Source organism: Chelon labrosus (genome assembly GCF_963514085.1).
Source record: "Chelon labrosus genome assembly, chromosome: 7".
NCBI classification, from domain to species: domain Eukaryota; kingdom Metazoa; phylum Chordata; class Actinopteri; order Mugiliformes; family Mugilidae; genus Chelon; species Chelon labrosus.
The window spans coordinates 18,091,462-18,114,489 of NC_140343.1; the positions used below are offsets into that span (position 1 = coordinate 18,091,462).

Sequence of the window (23,028 nt, forward strand, 5' to 3'; positions counted from 1 at the left end):
AAATATTTTAGAGATGGAAAAACTTACTTTTAAAGTTAGGAACCAACTCGGTAAATGGCAAAAGTTATACCCGGATAAAATGATGTAGAAAATAACAAACTATTTTAATAATATGAGATGATACAAATCAGTCAACAGGTCGTATTTCACACAGGATATGTTTATATACAGTCATGATATGCAGTCAATAAATATGTAATACTTCACACAGGATGCAGTCATGATATTCTTGTAGACTTAAATACACTGCTCTCATGCACGCACACATACATACTCATATACACATAAATAGCCAATAACAAATACCCCCCCCCAATAAATACTCAACAACAAGTGCAACCATACACGCACACACGCATGCGCACACACACGCGCACACACACGCACACACGCACACACCCATATAACAAATTCCCCCTCCCTTTAACCATTCTATTTTTTTTATATATATATATATTTGTATTTATTTATTTATTTATTTGTCTCTTTTCTGTTGCTTTATGTTTAAAAAACAAAAAAAAAAATGCAATGTAAAAGGGGAAGTAAGTGAAGTTGCTGTATATGTAGATAAAATATTGCAATAAAGTAATAAAAAAAAAAAAAAAAAAAAGAGTACCGCTAACATTTAGGACTATTATTTTTAGAGAACTGTGAGGGATTTCTGCCATAAGGAAAAAGAAAAATGAATAAGTTGAACTAGATCTAAAAAATTAAAACTGACTACGGAAAAAGAAGAAACTATTATGTGTTAGCCTACCACCAAGAAGGAAACAGCAAACATGAGTACCCAAAGCACCCGGAGTGGAGTCAACAAATTATTTTTTTAAAAATGTACCTATTTATCCTTTTTAAAAAGGGTGACTTATTTACCACAAATTAGAAGGCTCAATTTAGGTATTCTTAGACATTATGCAATATGTCATGCGCCATTAATAATGGCAACAGAACCCTGCCATTTGATTTTCTTTCCATCCGCATGTGTCTGCTTAACCAGGGGCTAGTGTTTATACTGGACCAAATCCCAGGACTGATAGGAGTGAACAAGCAAGACACTTCAACCCCTGAGCTTCCTACTGCTGCGAGCACGCTCACTTCCACGTGTGTCTGTATGAAATGGATGGGTTAAATGCAGAGGAAACATTTCTGTGTGTATAAAAGCACCAAGGACAATTAAGTTCCCTTTTCTGGATCTAGAAAGCTTTTTTTCAGGTTTTTATGTCTTTCTTTTTCGTTTGCTGAATTGAATTGAACCCTTTGATTTTGACAGATAAACTCACATACCTAATACTGTCACACGTACAGGTTCTATCTGGTGTACAAAAACTTAATCTGAATAAGTTGTCAATTTTATTCATTATTTCTTCCAGCTGTATTGTTGATTGATGGTTCTCTGACAAATTGTTTAATTTAAATTAAATTTCTACTATTAAATACAATAAATGTGCTTAGTCTACAGCATAAACTTTACAGTTTATGGTTAATGGACAGCTGGAAGAGTTCAAGTCCTTGTGTTATGTAACATCATTAGGGACTCTTTTTTTTTTTCAAGTTTCCTGCACCTCTCACCCAGATAAAATAGACAAACAACCACCCTGTCTGCAGGAGCAAACCGTGGTTCTCTGTAGGGCTTTTTAGAAGATTTTTATCATGATTTTTCAAGCACTTTTTGATTGTATGGACTTCACTGGTTGCCTGCTGTTTGTTTTTTTACTGTTACTATCAATTGACGTGGTAAAAAACTGGAGGCCGCGCAACTTTCCCCCTGGACCCTTGGCTTTGCCTTTTCTGGGAAATATCTTCACTGGAGTCGACTTCAAAACAATGGAGAAGGTGAGGTCAATCGTACCACTTTTATGGTATGGGTGTGACTCCCCAGAGCGAGAGTGTGGAGGCTAGACCTATTCAAATAGCGGCCCGCGGTACACATGCGATCCCTGATGAAATGCGTAGGGCAATTCGTATCGCAAGATTTCAGAGATTCCTACAGTTTTGTAGACCGTGAAGGTAACACTCCGCTTAGCCTCTGTGTTGTTTTGAGGCGTGGTTGGTGGTGCTGACAGGAGAAGAGCCAAGATACAGAGTCTAAAATATGTCATTTTTCAACTCTGAAACGTGAGCCGACGATGAAAACCGTCGATTTAAACCTGTCTGGGCTGACAAATATTTATTTATTTTACCATCAAGTTGAAACTCCGAACCTAAGTAGACAGATAGATAGATGGATTGACAACTTTTTGATCCCTTTGGGAGGTTCCTGCAGGGAAATTGACATCTCTATCGCATACAGCACTCTCGGACATGTACACGAATTGTATAGAAAAACAGTGAATAAACCCCAAATACCTAACACCCAGAAAAGAACAATAATAATAAATATTGTGACTGTACATACGTGGTTTGTTATTGCATAAATATTGTGATTCCACACGGCTTTATTGCACATTCTTAGAGAGAAAAATACCAGCTCCTCATTATTATTGCAAAGTGTTTAATTTGCCATGAGTGCATTGGGTAAAAGATTTTGATTCCGTTAAATGCACATTGTAACGTTTCATGTTCAGATAGGACCAGAAACATATTAGTACAAGTTTGTTTTTATGCACTTTGAGATATGTCTGGGTAATAAGTTACCAAAATTATTATTTACAGAATTTAATTTATTATTTTTATTGTATTTATTTTATTTGAATATAAGTGAAAATAATATTTCTACTACCCCAGCTTTTTTGTTGTTGTTGTTGTTGTTGTTTTTTGTTTTTTGCACTGTTTGAATTTGGAATTGAATAGCCCTGGCATAGGTCCATGATGTCCACATGATGCATAGGAAACAAGTCAGCATCACAGAACTGCATGCACAAAGTGAAATCATGTCTGTTATGAGCATAAACAGATACATGAGCAAATACGAGCATTAGCAAATAATCACAATACGGATTTAAGGTACTTCAGAGTTAGTACTTTTTAATGAGGTGCTCATTTCATTGTCCATCTCTTCAAGTATTTTTACATGAAGTCTCTGTGAAACGTCTCCCCTCTTGAAAAGTAACTTATTTTTAAATGCAGCTTACTCAGGAGTACGGACCGGTGTTCAGCTTGAGGAGAGGCAGTGAGAGGATGGTGTTTATTTTAGGATACAAGATGGTCAAAGAGGCTCTTGTCAGCCAGCTGGACAGCTTTGTCGAACGTCCAATTGTCCCTCTCTTCCATCACATCGTTAAGGGCATGGGTGAGTAGATGAATGAGCTACCACAGATGTTTATTTGTTTTTTGTTTTTTTTAAAGTTGGTGGTCATAAGTTCCAAAACATGTCAAGGCTGGGGATAAATAAATGCAGTCCAATACATTTTATTCTTAAACTACGTACATCAATATTTGTGCAACATTCTTACAGGTATAGTTCTGAGCAATGGTCACCTGTGGAAGAAGCAGAGGAAGTTTGCCAACACACACTTGCGCTATTTTGGAGAGGGCCAGAAGTCACTGGAAAAATACATTCAAGTGGAGAGCAACTTCCTCTGTGAAGCCTTCAAAGAGGAACAAGGTACACTTAGTAAATTAAAGGAATTCAGATGACCATACTTTACACGCACTGATTTTTCAAGCATGATTTATCTTGAAGTCACTTCAACATATTCACAGGAAGACCATTCAACTGCCAATACACTATAACCAATGCAGTGAGTAACATCATCTCCTCTGTGGTCTTCGGACATCGCTTTGAATACACTGATCAAAGCTTTCGTAGAGTCCTGGAGTTGGACAATGAAGCCATTGTGCTTTCTGGCTCACCTCAAACTCAGGTAATTCTTGCCTAAACCATCATGCTGTGATCACGAAATAAACACCTGGTCTATTTCTGATCTAAGAACTTGCCGTCAACAGCTGTATGATGTCTTCCCCGGCTTGATGAAGTACCTGCCAGGACCTCACCAGACTGTCCACGCCAACTACTTCAAGATTTTAAACTTTTTGCAAAAGGAAATAGAGAAGCACCAGGAGCAGTGGAACCCCGACAACCCCCGTGATTATATCGATGTATACCTGGGAGAGATGCAGAAGGTAAATCAGTACACTTTTCAAAATCTCGCAAATCCCGTTGAAGGGTCAATTCACGATTTTTAAAGACTGTCTTAAAACAATAGTCAGGCACACATAAATAAATGAAGATAAATAATTGGTATCGTTAATGCTGGCCGTTAAAAAAATCCCTTCATAACATATCCAAGTGATGAGGGACAAGAGCCACAATGATGCCACTATATGGCTTCAGCTATCCAGATTAACCACCTTGTGAATATCTTCCAAAGTTCCAATCTTTGCTACCATCCTACCGCCACATTGGAAGGAAACACTGCGAGAGAACAGAAAGACAACCGTTATGGAAGATATCCACTTAAAGGTACAATATATGAAAATCTCTAAAAAGGACAAGGCCAATATTGTTGAATTATATGAAATACACTATGGGGCCGACTGGGCCTTTCTGTGTGGGGTTTGCATGTTCTCCCTGTGTCTGCGTGGGTTCTCTCCAGGTACTCTGGCTTCCTCCCACCGTCCAAAGACATGCTTGTTTGGTTAATTGGTGATTCTAAATTGGCCATAGGTGTGCATGTGAGTGTGAATTGTTGTCTGTCTCTCTGTGTTAGCCCTGCAATAGACTGGCGACGTGTCCAGGGTGTACCCCACCTCTCGCCCAATGAAAGCTGGGATAGGCTCCAGCAGACCCCGCAACCCTTAACAGGAACAAGCGGTTACAAAAGATGAATGAATGAATGAATGAATACACTATGGACCCATTAAATCAAAAATTTGGATAGATAAAAGATCTTAGAACTCTTACTGGCTGTTTCATCAAATGTCATGACAGATTTCTGGCTATAACGCCCAACCGAGAGACAGTAAACTAAGTCTCAGAACCTTCTTTCTTGTTTGCTGTCAAAAATTGTTTAAAAATGTTGGTTGGCCACCAACAGGCCACATCCTGTTCATTCAAGATATGTATTAGTATAAAATGAGAAAATGCTATGTAGTCTGTAGGTGATGTATAAAATAGCCAACAGTATAGACAAATCCGCCGCGAATTCTATGGGCGCCGCCATCTTGCCTGCCGCCATTACTGCGGGCCTGCGAAGTGTGACGGTGTACAGTACAGTACAGTACAGTTGCCGGTAAGCGGACCCTGCTCATTAAAGAAAATGTCTGGTGAAAGGGAACATTGGGTAGATGATGTCAGACAGTGGCCAAAACTTACCGATAAAGGTAATTTACTGACAACATAATGTATTAATGTAAAAATGCATCAGCAAAATGTAATGTAATGTAATGTAATTGAGACGTATAGCTATAAGGCTAAGCTTAACCGATGACAACAATAAAACCGAACGCCATTCTACACTAGCTGTGTTGCTAATATGTTCACAATTTATTGACAACATAATGTATTAATGTAAAAATGCGTCAGCCAAATGTAATGTAATGTAATTGAGACGTGTAGCTATAAGGCTAGGATAATTGATGACAACAATAAAACCGAACGTCATTCTACACTAGCTGTGTTGCTATGTTCACAAGTTGCAAATAACTATTAGCCACGACCAGTTGTAGCAATAAAATATCCTACATCTAGGAATAAATAGAATAATAATAGAATAAATATTCTACATCTACATCTAGTTATGTGAATAACCATCTATAGAACTCTGTGTAATCTGTATGGCCGTAAACATGGACAGTCGATGTGCAATAAAGGTTCGTGAATTTCACAAACAGTTTTATTCCAGGCCTGTAGTTTTGTGCTGTTGTTAAAACAGCCAACCACACAACGCGATATTCCCGGCATCACTGGACAGCATACGTACTAAAAAACTAAATAAAAATAACATTTCCTACAGCTAACATCTGCTACAGCCGCCTACGGGACCAACACGCTACTTCCGCTATTTCCTAAGCAGCAAGGCCCGCAGTAATGGCGGCGCTGCTTTACTTCCGTGTTTCGCCGGATTTGTCTATATTTGCACAGCACTTCTTACAATGTCATGTTTCCTGTTATGTTAGAAAAAAGAAGATCCTCAGGCTGGCTTCAACACTGAAACACTGCTGGTTTGCATCCTTGACCTGATTGAGGCCGGCACAGAAACAGCTGCCACCACTTTACGCTGGGGCCTCGTATTCATGATGAACTACCCAGAGATACAGGGTCAGTGTCACGTTGAAAATCAAAGCAGTGAAGGTTATACACAGGTGGTTTTAGGTCGGTGGACAATGATGCTCCCTGTTGTAGTGGTTAATCTGTTTCCCTTTTCAGAGAAAGTCCAGGCGGAGATAGACAGGGTGATTGGACAGTCACGTCAGCCCTCAATGGCAGACAGACCCGACCTTCCCTACACTGACGCAGTCGTCCATGAGATCCAAAGGATGGGGAATGTCCTTCCCATGGGGTTCCCTAAAATGGCCAGTAAAGACACCACGCTGGCAGGATACTTCATTCCCAAGGTAAGGCAGTATAGTATTTACCAGACTAATCCAGGGAAGTATGTCAAGAAGGTCTGCACATAATTTATACATGGCTGATACCAAAAATATATCCTGACTGCAGGGCACAGCTATTACTACGGTCCTTGCGTCTGTGCTGTTTGATAAGAATGAGTGGGCGACTCCAGATGTCTTCAATCCTGAGCATTTCTTGGATTCAGAGGGCCAGTTTGTCAGAAGAGACGCCTTCTTGCCATTTTCAGCAGGTTCAAACAATGATCACATTTAACTATTAGAATTTACATCAGTGTACTTCATAATGCACTATAAGACCGCCATCAACATAGATGACAATGTGTCTACCACAGGTAAACGTGCGTGTCTAGGGGAGCACCTGGCCAGAATGGAGCTGTTCCTTTTCTTTACATCTCTCCTCCAACGTTTCACCTTCTCTCCTGTTCCCGGAGAAATGCCCAGCATGGAGGGCGTGATGGGCTTCACCTATTCCCCCAAGACCTTCAAGATGTCGGCTGTGCCTCGCTAATGTCCTCCTAACCGAACACAAGAATCAATAAGCAAGATCTCCATGATGTTTTGGAGAGCACAACATTTTTCTTTTGCTAACAATGAAAAAAACAGAATTAACCACTGTGAGAACAAGGGGACTCACAGTGATGTGCATGTACTTATGTAAGATGCCTCTCTGGTTTGTATTATGACATAGTCATTAATCTTGCTACCGTACGCCTTCATGAATTGTGATTAACACTATTTGATTTTGTCTGTTTTGCACTACAAGAGTTAATGATGTATCACCCATACGCTTTTCCATTATACCATATCTCTTTCATTATCTCCAAATATTAGTTCACTGACATTAGTTAACAGACACTAGTCTTGCCAGTTTCATAGGTCAACCAACTTTCTGATGGGCTACACCCACAGATGTTTCTTTTTAGGCCTCAACTCCCTACCAGTCCATTAGAACAGAAGAAGCTACTAGGATGTGTGGCGAACCGATGGACTGTATGGGTGAAACGTCTTCAAGAAACTTTACAAGTCCAGTTGGCTTTCTTTAACGCTTTGGATCGTTCACTGAGGGTTTTGTCCTTTATTTATGAGATGCTACAGTTGCCTCTGACACACAGTTCTATGCATTTTGCATCTATTAACGACTCAGTGTTTTTTAATCATAATTAGTCTGCTATATTCTCTGCTATCTATAAAAGGTCTGTCATGGGGTTGTGGTAATGCAGACATGGTTCAATATTGACCTCTGTAATTTGGTGAAACTAAATAAATTCCCAGAGTAGACATGGACAGTTTCTCTCTTTTTCCTTATTGTGTGCTCTGAAAAACAGTGTACAGTAACTCACTTCTGGACCTTAAGGATCTGCTGTTGTTGCTCCAAGTGAAATGCTTTATGTTGGGATGTAAAAGTCTCACACACCTACGACTGACAGTTAATCACATATTAATGTAGCACTTTTAAATTTTGAATATGGGACTAGTATTCCCTGGTACCCTGTCAACAAGATCATCTGGAGCCTCATTATAGTCCCCTCCATGATCAGATGAGCTTCCTTGTATTTGTTTGTTGAGTGTCTCTAATTGAGTAGGACGGCGACCCCTGCTGACTGTTGAGAAGCTTGACAAAAATAGCATTGGCTGCACAATTGTGCGTTCCAAAACTTGTCATCATTGCTGCTGAGTGAGTCTCTTGTAACAAAATCAAGTCAGCATTTTGTCTTTTACAAAACATAAAAATAGATTTTCTTTTGCTTTATGAGTACCGCTAACATTTAGGACTATAATTTTTAGAGAACTGTGAGGGATTTCTGCCATAAGGAAAAAGAAAAATGAATAAGTTGAACTAGATTTAAAAAATTAAAACTGACTACGGAAAAAGAAGAAACTATTATATGTAAGCCTACCACCAAAAAGCAAACAGCAAACATGAGTACCCAAAGCACCCGGAGTGGAGTCAACAAATCATTTTTTAAAAATGTACCTATTTATCCTTTTTAAAAAGGGTGACTTATTTACCACAAATTAGAAGGCTCAATTTAGGTATTCTTAGACATTATGCAATATGTCATGCGCCATTAATAATGGCAACAGAACCCTGCCATTTGATTTTCTTTCCATCCGCATGTGTCTGCTTAACCAGGGGCTAGTGTTTATACTGGACCAAATCCCAGGACTGATAGGAGTGAACAAGCAAGACACTTCAACCCCTGAGCTTCCTACTGCTGCGAGCACGCTCACTTCCACGTGTGTGTCTGTATGAAATGGATGGGTTAAATGCAGAGGAAACATTTCTGTGTGTGTAAAAGCACCAGCACACTAGATCCTTTTCTGGATCTAGCGTGTGCTTTTTTCAGGTTTTTATGTCTTTACAGTTTGCTGAATTGAATTGAACCCTTTGATTTTGACAGATAAACTCACATACCTAATACTGTCACACCTACAAGTTCAACCTGGTGTACAAAAATTAAATCTGAATAAGTTGTTACTTTATTCATTATTTCTTCCAGCTGTATTGTTGATTGATGGTTCTCTGACAAATTGTTTAATTTAAATTACATTTATTTCTACTATTAAATACAATAAATGTGCTTAGTCTACAGCATAAACTTTACAACTTATGGTTAATGGACAGCTGGAAATGTTCAAGTCCTTGTGTTATGTAACATCATTAGGGACTCTTTTTTTTTTTTTTTCAAGTTTCCTGCACCTCTCACCCAGATAAAATAGACAAACAACCACCCTGTCTGCAGGAGCAAACCGTGGTTCTCTGTAGGGCTTTTTAGAAGATTTTTATCATGATTTTTCAAGCACTTTTTGATTGTATGGACTTCACTGGTTGCCTGCTGTTTGTTTTTATACTGTTACTATCAACTGACGTGGTAAAAAACTGGAGACCGCACAGCTTTCCCCCTGGACCCTTGGCTTTGCCTTTTCTGGGAAATATCTTCACTGGAGTCGACTTCAAAACAATGGAGAAGGTGAGGTCAATCGTACCACTTTTAGGCTATGCGCATGGGTGTGTGACTCCCCAGAGCGAGAGTGTGGAGGCTAGACCTATTCAAATAGCGGCCCGCGGTACACATGCGATCCCTGATGAAATGCGTAGGGCAATTCGTATCGCAAGATTTCAGAGATTCCTACAGTTTTGTAGACCGTGAAGGTAACACTCCGCTTAGCCTCTGTGTTGTTTTGAGGCGTGGTTGGTGGTGCTGACAGGAGTAGAGCCAAGATACAGAGTCTAAAATATGTCATTTTTCAACTCTGAAACGTAGAACCGACGATGAAAACCGTCGATTTAAACCTGTCTGGGCTTACAGATACTTTACCTTCAAGTTCAAACGCCGAACCTTAAATGTTTAATTTTGCGTTGGGTTAAAGATTTTTATTCCGTTAAATGCACTTTGATAGTTCAGATAGGACCAGAAACAAAACTTTCTATTCTATTTCTGGGTAATAAGTTACTAAAAACATTATTTACAGAATTTAATTTATTATTTTTATTCCATTTATTTTATTTCTATATAAGTGAGAATATCTCTACTACCTCGGGTTCAGCTCTGTTATTTTTTTTATTTTTATTTTTTATTTTTTAGCACTTTATTTATTATTTGGAATTGAATAGTCCATGATGTCCACATGATGCATAGGAAACAAGTCAGCATCACAGAACTGCATGCACAAAGTGAAATCATGTCTGTTATGAGCATAAACAGATACATGAGCAAATATGAGCATTAGCAAATAATTACAATACGGATTTAAGGTACTTCAGAGTTAGTACTTTTTAATGAGGTGCTTATTTCATTGTCCATCTCTTCAAGTATTTTTACATGAAGTCTCTGTGAAACGTCTCCCCTCTTGAAAAGTAACTTATTTTTAAATGCAGCTTACTCAGGAGTACGGACCGGTGTTCAGCTTGAGGAGAGGCGGTGAGAGGATGGTCTTCATTTCCGGCTACAAGATGGTCAAAGAGGCTCTTGTCAGCCAGCTGGACAGCTTTGTCGATCGTCCAATTGTCCCTCTCTTCCATCGCATCTTCAAGGGCCTGGGTGAGTAGATGAATGAGCTTTGTTGTTTTTTTTTTAAAGTTGGTGGTCATAAGTTCCAAAACATGTCAAGGCTGGGGATAAATAAATGCAGCCCAATACATTTTATTCTTAAACTACGTACATCAATATTTGTGCAACATTCTCACAGGTATAGCTCTGAGCAATGGTTACCTGTGGAAGAAGCAGAGGAAGTTTGCCAACACACACTTGCGCTATTTTGGAGAGGGCCAGAAGTCACTGGAAAAATACATTCAAGTGGAGAGCAACTTCCTCTGTGAAGCCTTCAAAGAGGAACAAGGTACACTTAGTAAATTAAAGGAATTCAGTTGACCATACTTTACACGCACTGATTTTTCAAGCATGATTTATCTTGAAGTCACTTCAACATATTCACAGGAAGACCATTCGACTGCCAATACACTATAACCAATGCAGTGAGTAACATCATCTCCTCTGTGGTCTTTGGACATCGCTTTGAATACACTGATCAAAGCTTTCGCAGAGTCCTGGAGTTGGACAATGAAGCCGTTGTGCTTTCTGGCTCACCTCAAACTCAGGTAATTCTTGCCTAAGCCATCATGCTGTGATCACGAAATAAACACCTGGTCTATTTCTGATCTGAGAACTTGCCGTCAACAGCTGTATGATGTCTTCCCCGGCTTGATGAAGTACCTGCCAGGACCTCACCAGACTGTCCACGCCAACTACTTCAAGATTTTGAACTTTTTACAAAAGGAAATAGAGAAGCACCAGGAGCAGTGGAACCCCGACAACCCCCGTGATTATATCGATGTATACCTGGGAGAGATGCAGAAGGTAACACATCAGTACACTTTTCAAAATCTCGCAAGTCCCGTTAAAGAATCGGTTCACGATTTTTAAAGTTTGTCTTAAAACAATAGTCAGGCACACATAAATAAATGAAGATAAATAATTGGTATCGTTAATGCTGGCCGTTAAAAAAATCCCTTCATAACATATCCAAGTGATGAGGGACAAGAGCCACAATGACGCCACTATATGGCTTCAGCTATCCAGGCTAATCACCTTGTGAATATCTTCCAAAGTTCCAGTCTTTGCTACCATCCTACCACCATGCTGGAAGGAAACTCTGTGAGAGAACAGAAAGACAACCGTTATGGAAGATATCCACTTAAAGGTACAATATATGAAAATCTCTAAAAAGGACAAGGCCAATATTGTTGAGGTGTGTACTTACAGTTTTTTACAATCACTTTGCTACTATTTTCAGAACCTTGATGTCATTTTTCACAACTCTAGACACAAAACTCAAAACGGTTATCACTTGTAACACAGGCTGTCTAATGTTCAAAACATGCATTGTGCATTCACATCTTTAAATAAATCTTGCACTTACACAATCATTGGTTCAAAAAACAAATTTACTGTGAAATACCATTGAAACAGAACTATAGATCACCCAGACACAAGCAACCGATAGTTTCACTGTGTCATTGTTTGTACAGTTTGCAAAACACTAGATATAGATAGATAGATAGATAGATAGATAGATAGATAGATAGATACTTTATTGATCCCCAAGGGGAAATTCAAGACAGTACAATCACAACATAGGTTTACAGTATTTGAATCAAAGCAAAAATACTGTAATTAGCTATGAAATACAGTAGAAAATAAAAGACAGTACTGTAAAACATCAAATGCAGTGTTCCTCAACTTGCTTGCTTGTACTGTACATGTAAGAAACAAAACAGGAGCGATTACTGTACTTCTACATTGTCATCAACTCTGTGTTGTGGATTTGGCCACAGGTTCTCATCTACATCACAATGGGTGTTTTCATTAGCCAAACATCTTGGAAAAAACCTTCGGGCATGGCAAATCCAGGCATGACAGTGGTCTGCTGTGATGTCATTGCAGGCGTCATCCATGGATATTGTAGTCTAATCGGTTCATGCGCCACGCTAATTGGTGACAATGAATCTCGTTACGTAAAGTATCTTGAAGCTTTCATGATTGGACATGGAAGATTGTTTGTCTGTTTCCATACAACTATGCATTTAGAGTAATGCAACAGTTACTTATCATTTTGTATCAATTGATAGTTAGATCATTGTAAAGAAATGAATAGACACTCATTTGAAATGTAGTGTGTGAATTGGCTTTTGAAATAGTAGTACTTTGATGTTACAGTAAGAGTAATGCAACAGTTACTTATCATTTTGAGCAGTTGTATCAATTGATAGTTAGATCATTGTAAGGAAATGAATAGACACTCATTTGAAATGTAATGTGTGAATTACCTTTTGAAATAGTAGTATTTTGATCTTAAGTTGTATCATATTGAACAGGTGATTTTTTTTGAATGAACAAATGATCTAAGTTGTATGTGTATTGTATCCAAGCAATTGAGAAAAGGGTTAGAGTTTTGAAAAATGTGCATTTTGATCATTGGTTGTGAGTTTTATGTCTAGAGTTGTGAAAAATGACATCAAGGTTCTGAAAATAGTAGCAAAGTGATTGTAAAAAACTGTAAATTATACCAAACATTTCAAAGACAGTTCAGAACCAAGCAGCAACATCCAAAGCCAAATAAATTTAAGGCCAGGCTGAATTTCCTTGCATGGGCACTATTTAAAGGGGAACTACCGTTTTTTTACAACCTGGACCTTATTTTTGGCATATGATACAATCGTTTACTCACACATATAACTTTGGTGTTAATGTTAGTCGTTCGGAAGATATTTAGCTCCAGCGGAGCGCCGCGTATATCCATATAGTGGGAGTGACTGGGGCACCACAATGCAGCCTCTAAATAACGCATTATCTGCCATGAAATTCATTTATTTCACAAATATTTCGTTTTGATACGCTAGTGCTATTCCCCGTTGAGTCCTAACTATTGACCGCTTGTGAATTCTTCACCTTCTTCAATTTTGTTGCACTTATTTATATCTTGCAGTATCCATTTTTAATATATACAATAAACTAGTTATGTTAAGATAAAACAAACTAATGTTAAACAGCAAGTGACCATGAGTTCCAAATTTATTTGTCCATTTGTTACATAGTGTATCAGTTTTTTTGTGGCATGAGTTAGTTATTCATACTGTGTAATTAACACCAAAGTAAGCAATGAGGCTACACTATGGACCCATTACATCAAAAATTTGGATAGATATAAGATCTTAGAACTCTTACTGGCTGTTTCATCAAATGTCATGAAAGATTTCTGGCTATAATGCCCCACCAAGAGACAATAAACAAAAGCTCAGAACTTTCTTTCTTGTTTGCTGCGAAAAATTGTTTAAAAATATTGGTTGCCCACCAACAGGCCACATCCTGTTCTTTCAAGATATGTATTAGTATAAAATGAGAAAATGCCTGCAAACTTTAAGTCACTGCAGTTCAAGCATGGACCAAGACTTTAATTTGCACTATGTAGTCTGTAGGTAATGTATAAAATAGCCAACAGTATATTTGCACAGCACTACTTATAATGTCATGTTTCCTGTTATGTTAGAAAAATGAAGATCCTCAGGCTGGCTTCAACACTGAAACACTGCTGGTTTGCATCCTTGACCTGATTGAGGCCGGCACAGAAACAGCTGCCACCACTTTACGCTGGGGCCTCGTATTCATGATGAACTACCCAGAGATACAGGGTCAGTGTCACGTTGAAAATCAAAGCAGTGAAGGTTATACACAGGTGGTTTTAGGTCAGTGGACAATGATGCTCCCTGTTGTAGCGGTTAATCTGCTTCCCTTTTCAGAGAAAGTCCAGGCGGAGATAGACAGCGTGATTGGACAGTCACGTCAGCCCACAATGGCAGACAGACCCAACCTTCCCTACACTGACGCAGTCATCCATGAGATCCAAAGGATGGGGAATATTGTTCCCATGGGGTTCCCAAAAATGGCCAGTAAAGACACCACGCTGGCAGGATACTTCATTCCCAAGGTAAGGCAGTATTTACCAGACTCATCCAGGGAAGTATGTCAAGAAGGTCTGCACATAATTTATACATGGCTGATACCAAAAATATATCCTGACTGCAGGGCACAGCTATTACTACGATCCTTGCGTCTGTGCTGTTCGATAAGAATGAGTGGGCGACTCCAGATGTCTTCAATCCTGAGCATTTCTTGGATTCAGAGGGCCAGTTTGTCAGAAGAGACGCCTTCTTGCCGTTTTCAGCAGGTTTGAACAATGATCACATTTAGCTATTAGAATTTACATCAGTGTGCTTCATAATGCACTATAAGACCGCCATCAACATAGATGACAATGTGTCTACCACAGGTAAACGTGTGTGTCTAGGGGAGCACCTGGCCAGAATGGAGCTGTTCCTTTTCTTTACATCTCTCCTCCAACGTTTCACCTTCTCTCCTGTTCCCGGAGAAATGCCCAGCATGGAGGGCGTGATGGGCTTCACCTATTCCCCCAAGACCTTCAAGATGTTGGCTGTGCCTCGCTAATGTCCACCTAACCGAACACAAGAATCAATAAGCGAGGTCTCCACGATATTTTGGAGAGCACAACATTTTTCTTCTGCAAACACTTAAAAATACACAGAGTGATGCGCATGTACTTATGTAAGATGCCTCTCTGGTTTGTATTATGACATAGTCATTAATCTTGCTACCGTACGCCTTCATGAATTGTGATTAACACTATTTTATTTAGTCTGTTTTGCACTACAAGAGTTAATGATGTATCACCCATACGCTTTTCCATTATGCCATATCTCTTTCATTATCTCCACATATTAGTTCACTAATATTAGTTAACAGACACTAGTGTTGACAGTTTCACAGGCAACTTTCACAAGCAGCCAGGTCAAGCAACTTTCTGATGGGCTACACCCACAGATGTTTCTTTTCAGGCCTCAACTCCCTACCAGTCCCTTAGAACAGAAGAAGCCACTCGGATGTGTGGCGAAACGATGGACTGTAAGGGCAAAACAAGTCCACTTGGCTTTCTTTAACACTTTGGATCGTTCACTGAGGGTTTTGTTCCTTATTTATGAGACGCTACAGTTGCCTCTGACACACATACAGTTCTGTGAACTTTGCATCTATTAACGACTCAATGTTTTTCGGGTTAAGGTTAGCTGTTATCTACAAAAGGTCTGTCATGGGGTTGTGGAGATGCAGACATGGCTTAATTTTTACTTCAGTAACTTGGTGAAACTGTATAAATTCCCAGAGTACACACTGACAGTTTCTCTCTTTTTCTTTATTGTGTGCTGTGAAAAACAGTTAAAAGATATCCTATACATTGACATACCTGTAAATATGACACATCAAGATATGTATTAGTGTTTCTGTCAAAGTGGAGAAAATGTTTATGTATTATAAGTCTGTGCAGAAGCACGAACAAAGCAAAACCCATCAAATCCTTAAAGGAACCATGTCCATCTACACAAAAAGGCATACAGGAGCATGTAAAACGCACATCCACCAAGATTATGTTGATCTTAGTCCCTGGAGTCTGCCACAAAAGCATAAATAGGTTGGCGAGAAAAAAAAACGAGAGCTGCATTTGCATTCAGAGTACATAAAATGTTGTGAATACTTTAAACTAAGTTGCTTTTATTTGTATTAAATAAAACAAGCGCCACAATGACTAGGTACCATAAAATATAACACTTTTGGAAGTCCCTGCAAGGAGTGTTATAGGTTATGTTTTTAAACAAATCAATGATTTCAGTTGTGCTCCCTTGCCGAACATAACGTTCCATTAGCTGAGTAAAGACTACTTTGATTTAAAAAGACAACTAGATTAGTCACGATGGGCTTTAAAAAATCACCACAAACTCAGTGAGTTTGCAATATTTGCGATTGACAGAGCTTTTTCTGTCCTGTCGTCATGACACCACATTTACATGAAACAGTTGGAGGTAAGAAAAACATTTTATTACCATGATTTGTCCTGGATTTATTCTATCAGTGCACATGCACCTTAAATGCCGTTTGTCATCACTGCACTTTGTATTTTTTGCTGAGCTAGGGATATTGTTGCCCATGACTGTTTGCCATGGGATTACATTGCTCGGTTACGTTAGTTTTCCTCTCTCTCTCTCTCTCTCTCTCTCTCTCTCACACACACACACACACACACACACACACACACACACACACACACACACACACACACGCAAACAAAGGTCTTGTTTGCCAGGGTGGAAGTAGGTGTGGTTTGCAGCTTTTTATATAAGTGATCCAGCACAAACCTTTGTACAGACTCTTACTATTTTTTCAGGTGTCCTTTTTCAGTGTGTGTGAAGGTTACAATACAATTTGTTCAAGTGTGAACAAGCTCGAAAAAATTTTGTTGGAAGAAGACGAAACTTGAAATCACGGATATTCCTCCTGCGGCTGGTTTCACGCACTTTAACCATGTGGCTTTATAGTTTTTTGCTAAGTCTTGACCTAAAGGGGATACTGTTGTTTATTTTTCTGTTCCTTCTAATAGCAGACTTCATCAAAAACAGGAATCCACCAAATTATCCCCCAGGACCAAGGCATCTTCCCTTTGTGGGGAATTTACTGAGCGTGGACAACAAGCAGCCACACATTTATTTCACCAAGGTATTGATCCATACACAGGTGTTATTTTAAAGGGCTTGCAAGTATTGAAGATAAAAGACTGGAAGTCACGTTATTTCTAAATTGTTTTAAAGCATATTTTTATCAAATAGTGTTTTTTAAATAATACTTAAACTTGCAATTCAATTGACTGAATAAAATTCTCATTTGTTCTTAATAGCAACAAGTTAAATGACCCAACATGTAACCAAGTCAATTATTTTTATTAATTCACATGGAAAATCTGTTCACTGAAAGGCATCCGTGAGCTTGGGTTTACACTGACATCTGGTGGTCTAATTCTGAACCTAAAATGAACTTTTGAGTAACTGGTTTCCTTGATGTGGTGTCAACAGCTGGCTGACGTCTACGGGAATGTGTTCAGTGTCCGACTCGGCAGTGATAAGACGGTGTTTGTGTCTGGGTACAAGATGGTGAAAGAAGCCATAGTGACACAAGCTGAGAACTTTGTGGATCGACCACCTACTGCAATGGGCGACAGGTTTTACTCAGGACCATCAGGTAAAAAGAGTCTTTCTCTGTTCCTTGTCCCCTTCTGTACAGGAATTAGCGAACCTCATAATTAGCCTCTTCTCCTCTGCATTGTTTGTGTCTAGGTGGTCTGTTCATGAGCAATGGTGAAATATGGAAGAGACAGCGACGCTTTGCTTTGTCTACCTTGCGCAACTTCGGCCTGGGAAAAAGCACTATGGAACAGTGTATCTGTGAGGAAATCCAATACCTCCAGGAGGAGATAGAGAAGGAGAAAGGTGATTTGCACTGAGTACATCATAAGTTCATACTTCTGTGCCACCAGCAGTAACCACTGGTAAGAAAAAAAAATGCCTTTTTATGACAGTGCCTTCCTCTTCTTCAGGTGGACCTTTCCGCCCTGCGGGCCTCTTCAATAATGCTGTGTCCAACATCATCTGCCAGCTGGTGATGGGGAAAAGGTTTGACTACAGTGACCACAACTTCCAGATCTTGCTGAAATACCTGTCTCAGATTCTTGTGCTGGAGGGCTCCATGTGGGGCCTGGTAAGTCTCTAATATCCATTAAGTTCAGTCATTGACAGGGGGGCAGTACTCTGGTGTGACTGTGGGAGTTGTTCATCCATCACAGAATGTTTTTGAATGAAAGTTTCTTTCAGCACATACTCTTTTATTCCGAGTAGCTCTACGAAGCATTCCCTGGAGTGATGAAACACCTTCCAGGTCAACACAACAACCTCTTCAACTATTTCGACATCCTCAAAGACTTCATTAGTCAGGAGATACAGAGCCACAAGAAGGACCTGGACCACAGCAATCCCAGAGACTACATTGACGCTTTCCTTATTGAAATGGAGAAAGTATGTAGACAGCTGCATTGCACATATTGCACTGAACAACTAAGCGATTGTTGACACTAATGTGTCTTCTCTGCGTGTCTGAATAGCACAAGGAATCTAACCTGGGCTTCAGTGAGACCAACCTGGCTCTGTGTTCTCTGGATCTGTTCCTCGCTGGAACAGAAACAACCTCCACTACCTTACTGTGGGCTTTAATCTACCTCATAAAAAACCCAGATGTCCAGGGTGGGTCAAATGACAGACCCTACAGTGAGCTATGAAGTATCCAAGGAAGCCGTTTCCAACTGTGGTGTGCTCTTAGTGTGAAAAACAACAAACACGCTGATAACGGTTTCCAGTATTTGTGTGATAACATAATGAAAAGGTTTGCTTATCACGAATGCATATCATAAAAATGTCTGTACACATATACAGTATATATATATTTGTGTGTGTGACTGACATATTGGCGTGAACCTGACCAACTTTTTGAATTCATAGTTACCACAGCAGTGCTTTGAACTACATCCTTCATGAAAGCATGGAAATATTTAGCAGGAATTATGTTCACCATCTCATTAGAAAAGTTGAAGTAGTAGTATTAGTTAGCATGCGAATTAGCTTTAAAATACAAACCCCTCATGTGAGGTTAGTTGGTTACATGTTTGATCACAAATTGGAATTGTTGGACAAATTGAAATTCGACTTATCGATGATGAGAGAAAGGTTATCTGTACTGAAAACGTGTCTATTCCATTAATAGCTGTGCAGTTGAATTATTTAAAAGCTGAGAATGTGCTGGGAGTGTTAGAAATGTCCACTTCCACCAGTAATCTTCTACCAGTTTTATGGTAGTTTTATCTATCGGAGCCAGACTGATCAAGAGATCAAAGTCATCATGCTTAAAGCATAACTCATACATACGTCTTGCAGTTGAAGCTAAGGTCCTTCAATTTCCTCCAACAGAGAAAGTCCATGCAGAGATTGACAGAGTGATTGGACACACCCGGCCACCAGTCATGGCTGACAGAACAAATTTGCCCTACACTGATGCTGTCATCCATGAGATTCAGAGGATTGGAAATATTGTTCCTCTCAACGGTTTCAGGATGGCGGCCAAGGACACAACACTGGGTGGTTACATGATACCCAAGGTGCATTTATTGTGGTATGCCATCATTTTAGGTGTTAGTTGAGTGTTTGTGTTGCAGCATACGGTACCTTGGTGTTATTCTGTTTGTTTTTATAGGGTACAGCCTTGGTGCCTATCTTGACCTCTGTGCTGTTTGACAAGACTGAATGGGAGACTCCAGACGAATTCAACCCTAAACACTTCCTAGATGCTCAGGGAAAGTTTGTTAAGAAAGAAGCATTCCTTCCTTTCTCTGCAGGTAGTCCACCGCATTCACCTCTTGTGTTTTAAGCATAACTCAAACAAGAAAATCCATCATCATCCTTGGCTTTTAAACATGTTTGTGTATGTTTGTGGATTCTTCAGGGAAACGTGTGTGTCTCGGAGAAGGCCTCGCCAAGATGGAGCTGTTCCTATTTGTGGTTGGTTTACTGCAGAAGTTCTCTTTCTTTGCTCCTGATGGAGTAGAGCTGAGTACAGAAGCAGCCACTGGAACTACACGTGTACCTGTCCCCTTCATGGTTAAAGCCAAGGCTCGCTGAATTAAACAACATCTCACTGAATCATTTATCTTTCATCGATGTGTAACAGACAAGACAGAGAAAAATGCTTTGGTAGAGAAAGATGTGATTATCAGAACCTTTCACATGCAGTACTGTTGCATGTGAAACGGACCTATTGATTCTCTTTATATCTTCATTTATTTCTGTTATTTTTACAGAACAATATGATTTTATGAAAGGCACTATTAACAAATCATTTCAGTGACATATTGTGAAACTTGTTTAAAAAAAAATTATTTGTGTCATGAAAGTAATTTGTAAAAATGCAACACATTCACTCATTAATGTGTGAATATTCAAACATCTCAGACCCACTATCTGAAGAATTAAAAGTACAATGATGTCATCTCATGGTAGTATTAAAACTGACAGCCAGATATGCGCAGTGTGTAGTTTTGTCCCATAGACTGTATATAAATATGGACAAAACGTCCCCACTCACTTGCATTGGCCAAACTGACACTACGCCAAAGGGACGAGTCTGCGCAGTACCGTCTGAGAGTGGAGCCATGTGGACCAGCTTATCAATGACCCACCCACAAATCCACCAAACTCACTTGCATTTTCATTTAATTAATACGGGGCTCTGCTCTACCTCCACCATTTACAAATAAATGTTGGTTTATACATTGTACTTGTTTATTAATTTTTTTCCTACTCTCATGGTCCTATGGGACCACTTTATGGAGTGGTTGGCATGGTAACTGGTAGTCAGTCAGTGTTTTAGTTTGGCCCATGTCCCATCCACTATCATGGAGGAGGTGGAGCTTATGACCTATACTACAGCCAGACACTTGGAGGCGCCCTACTTGCTTTGGCTTCACTTTTGCGGAGCAGTTCCGCCATCTGTCTTTATTTATGCAGTTGAAATGTTGTTATTTTATGAGGTCTTGGGCAAATTGGATGATGAACATACATGCTTGTTATGGCCAGAGGGAGTAAGCCATGAGCAGTATTATGTGTTTTAAGGAGACCTGGTTGCACACTGCCTCCCCGGACCACAGTGTGTCTACCCACATGGAAAGAACCTATATAAACATATAGGTTTTAATATAGGTTTTGAATGTATGTGACATACATAAAATTGGCCGTTTTCATATATACGCATATATGCTATATATGTGATATATAATGTATATATACAGCATATATGCACAGATAAACTGCATATAGGTTTCATATATGCGCATATACCCACACGGAAAGAACCTATATGAGGATATATGCACATATATGAAACCTATATGCAGTTTATCTGTGCATATATACGTTATGCGTATATATGAAAACGGCCAATTTTATGTAGGTCACATACATATTAAAACCTATATATTTAAATAGGTTCTTTCCGTGTGGGTAAAGCCAACTTCAAGACTCTATGGGCAGATAGAAAGGTAAGAAGAAGGGCGGCGGGATAGCTGTTTGTGTGAATGAGAGATGGGGCAATCCTGGTCATATTACTGTGAAGGGTCATGTCTGTACACCGGACATTGAACTTTTAGGTGTGGGAGTGTGTTGATATTATTTACCAAGTCAATTTCCTTCTGTTATATTTTGGCCCAGGAGCAAGAACAAATTTTTCGCTTCTCAAGGAGTATGTAACAAGCTGGAGGTGGAGTCAGGAGGCTAGCCCAGCTCTGCAGGACTGCTTCGAGACCACCAACTGGGACGTGCTCTGCCAGCCCCACAGGAATGACATAGACAGGATGACATGACATGATGACTACATCATGGATTATATAAATTTCTGTGAGGATACAGCAATCCCTACAAGGACTGTCCGCTGTCATCCTAACAACAAGCCCTGGATCACCAGCCAGTTGAAGGATTTCCTGAACCAGAAGAAGCAGGCCTTCAGATCTGGAGGTATGGACGAGTTGAACACAGTAGGAAATCAGGGTCAAGCTGAGGGAGCGTAAGGGCGCCAACAGAAGGAAACTGAAGGCCAAGCTCCAGCAGAACAATAGAGCTCCGGGTGTCACGTGACTTTTTTTGCTGACACTGTTACGGTACACATGGAAGGATAAACATGGAAAGACAGGAGCTTACCTGTTTCTTTTCTCCTTTTTTTCAGCTGAGGATCCTCCATCTGTGGCAATACTTTGTTCTTCTGCGACAAAATAACATGTATCTTAAGTTAGCATTTACTACAAAAAACATAACGAGAGTTACACTAATATAGCACATCACAGTAAAATATAAAGCAGTAAACCTCAACTCTTGGTCATACCTTCTGAATCTTCAGCTGGTCCAGACAGCTTTGGGGTCTTTCTTTTGTGAGACCCTTCAAAAGGAGCAAAACAACGTAAGTCAGAATTTCTAAGGTTATACAATAATGTACACCTATACCAAGGTTATATTAGTTTTGGATTTCTCATTTTAGTTTAGTTTTATTTCGTTTTTACTTTTTTCCCCTCCAATTCAGTTAGTTTTAATTAGTTTTTAGTGTGGGTTTGCTAGTTTTTATTAGTTTTTATATTTCCAAAAATGCTTAGTTTTAGTTTAGTTTTTGTTAGTTTTAGTATTAGTTTTAGTTTTTTCATACTTTGGGTTATTTGTCAGGTGCAGGATTCAAAAAGGTCAGGGTGAGTATTGTATAATAAAATTCAACAAAAGATATGTTTAAAAAATGAGGGTGAGTTAATGACTGACTTTTTATTTTGGGTGAACTACCTTTAATCCTTCTCTTTCGGTGAGCGGCGGCGGCGGCGGACTCACAGAGGCTAGCTTGTTTTGGTACTCGACATTAGCCACCTTGTGCGAGCTTCTTAAACGGACTTTGAGATTCGTGGAGTTTCTCCCCTTGAGAAGCAAGCCACATATTTCATCACAGTCTGTTTCCACTACAAGACACTTGCTTTTATCTTTCTTGTCGTCAT

General features: G+C 39.4%; 3 protein-coding genes across 3 annotated transcripts; all 3 read left to right on the top strand.

The window, feature by feature from the left end:
* The first annotated feature begins 1,431 nt into the window (after positions 1-1,431).
* LOC311491170 (cytochrome P450 2J2-like) lies at positions 1,432-15,675 on the top strand. Its single transcript, XM_084549028.1, has 14 exons — positions 1,432-1,830; positions 3,064-3,226; positions 3,392-3,541; positions 3,640-3,800; positions 3,883-4,059; positions 6,055-6,196; positions 6,305-6,492; positions 6,596-6,737; positions 6,840-6,996; positions 11,174-11,366; positions 14,056-14,197; positions 14,306-14,493; positions 14,592-14,733; positions 14,836-15,675. The coding sequence occupies exons 1-14, from the start codon at positions 1,648-1,650 to the stop codon at positions 15,009-15,011; spliced, it is 2,304 nt and encodes a 767-aa protein (XP_084405154.1). The 5' UTR covers positions 1,432-1,647; the 3' UTR covers positions 15,012-15,675.
* On the top strand, positions 9,009-11,209 carry LOC311490751 (cytochrome P450 2J2-like). The gene is made up of 3 exons (XM_084548414.1): positions 9,009-9,479; positions 10,388-10,550; positions 10,699-11,209. The coding sequence occupies exons 1-3, from the start codon at positions 9,297-9,299 to the stop codon at positions 10,878-10,880; spliced, it is 528 nt and encodes a 175-aa protein (XP_084404540.1). The 5' UTR covers positions 9,009-9,296; the 3' UTR covers positions 10,881-11,209.
* Positions 15,676-16,326: 651 nt separating the features above from the next.
* Positions 16,327-20,320, top strand: LOC311490745 (cytochrome P450 2J4-like). Its single transcript, XM_084548409.1, has 9 exons — positions 16,327-17,126; positions 17,480-17,645; positions 17,741-17,893; positions 18,001-18,161; positions 18,299-18,475; positions 18,562-18,700; positions 19,421-19,608; positions 19,704-19,845; positions 19,953-20,320. Exons 1-9 carry the CDS (start codon positions 16,935-16,937, stop codon positions 20,126-20,128), a joined length of 1,494 nt encoding a protein of 497 aa, XP_084404535.1. The 5' UTR covers positions 16,327-16,934; the 3' UTR covers positions 20,129-20,320.
* Positions 20,321-23,028: the final 2,708 nt, after the last annotated feature.

Coding starts and splice junctions, on each gene's coding strand:
- LOC311490751 (XM_084548414.1), top strand. CDS start 9,297: ATGATTTTTCAAGCACTTTTTGATTGTATGGACTTCACTGGTTGCCTG. Junction 9,480..10,387: donor ACTTCAAAACAATGGAGAAG/GTGAGGTCAATC, acceptor TTTTAAATGCAG/CTTACTCAGGAGTACGGACC. Junction 10,551..10,698: donor TCGCATCTTCAAGGGCCTGG/GTGAGTAGATGA, acceptor ACATTCTCACAG/GTATAGCTCTGAGCAATGGT.
- LOC311491170 (XM_084549028.1), top strand. CDS start 1,648: ATGATTTTTCAAGCACTTTTTGATTGTATGGACTTCACTGGTTGCCTG. Junction 3,801..3,882: donor CTGGCTCACCTCAAACTCAG/GTAATTCTTGCC, acceptor TGCCGTCAACAG/CTGTATGATGTCTTCCCCGG. Junction 6,493..6,595: donor CAGGATACTTCATTCCCAAG/GTAAGGCAGTAT, acceptor TCCTGACTGCAG/GGCACAGCTATTACTACGGT.
- LOC311490745 (XM_084548409.1), top strand. CDS start 16,935: ATGTGGCTTTATAGTTTTTTGCTAAGTCTTGACCTAAAGGGGATACTG. Junction 18,162..18,298: donor AGGGCTCCATGTGGGGCCTG/GTAAGTCTCTAA, acceptor TATTCCGAGTAG/CTCTACGAAGCATTCCCTGG. Junction 18,701..19,420: donor AAAAAACCCAGATGTCCAGG/GTGGGTCAAATG, acceptor TTCCTCCAACAG/AGAAAGTCCATGCAGAGATT.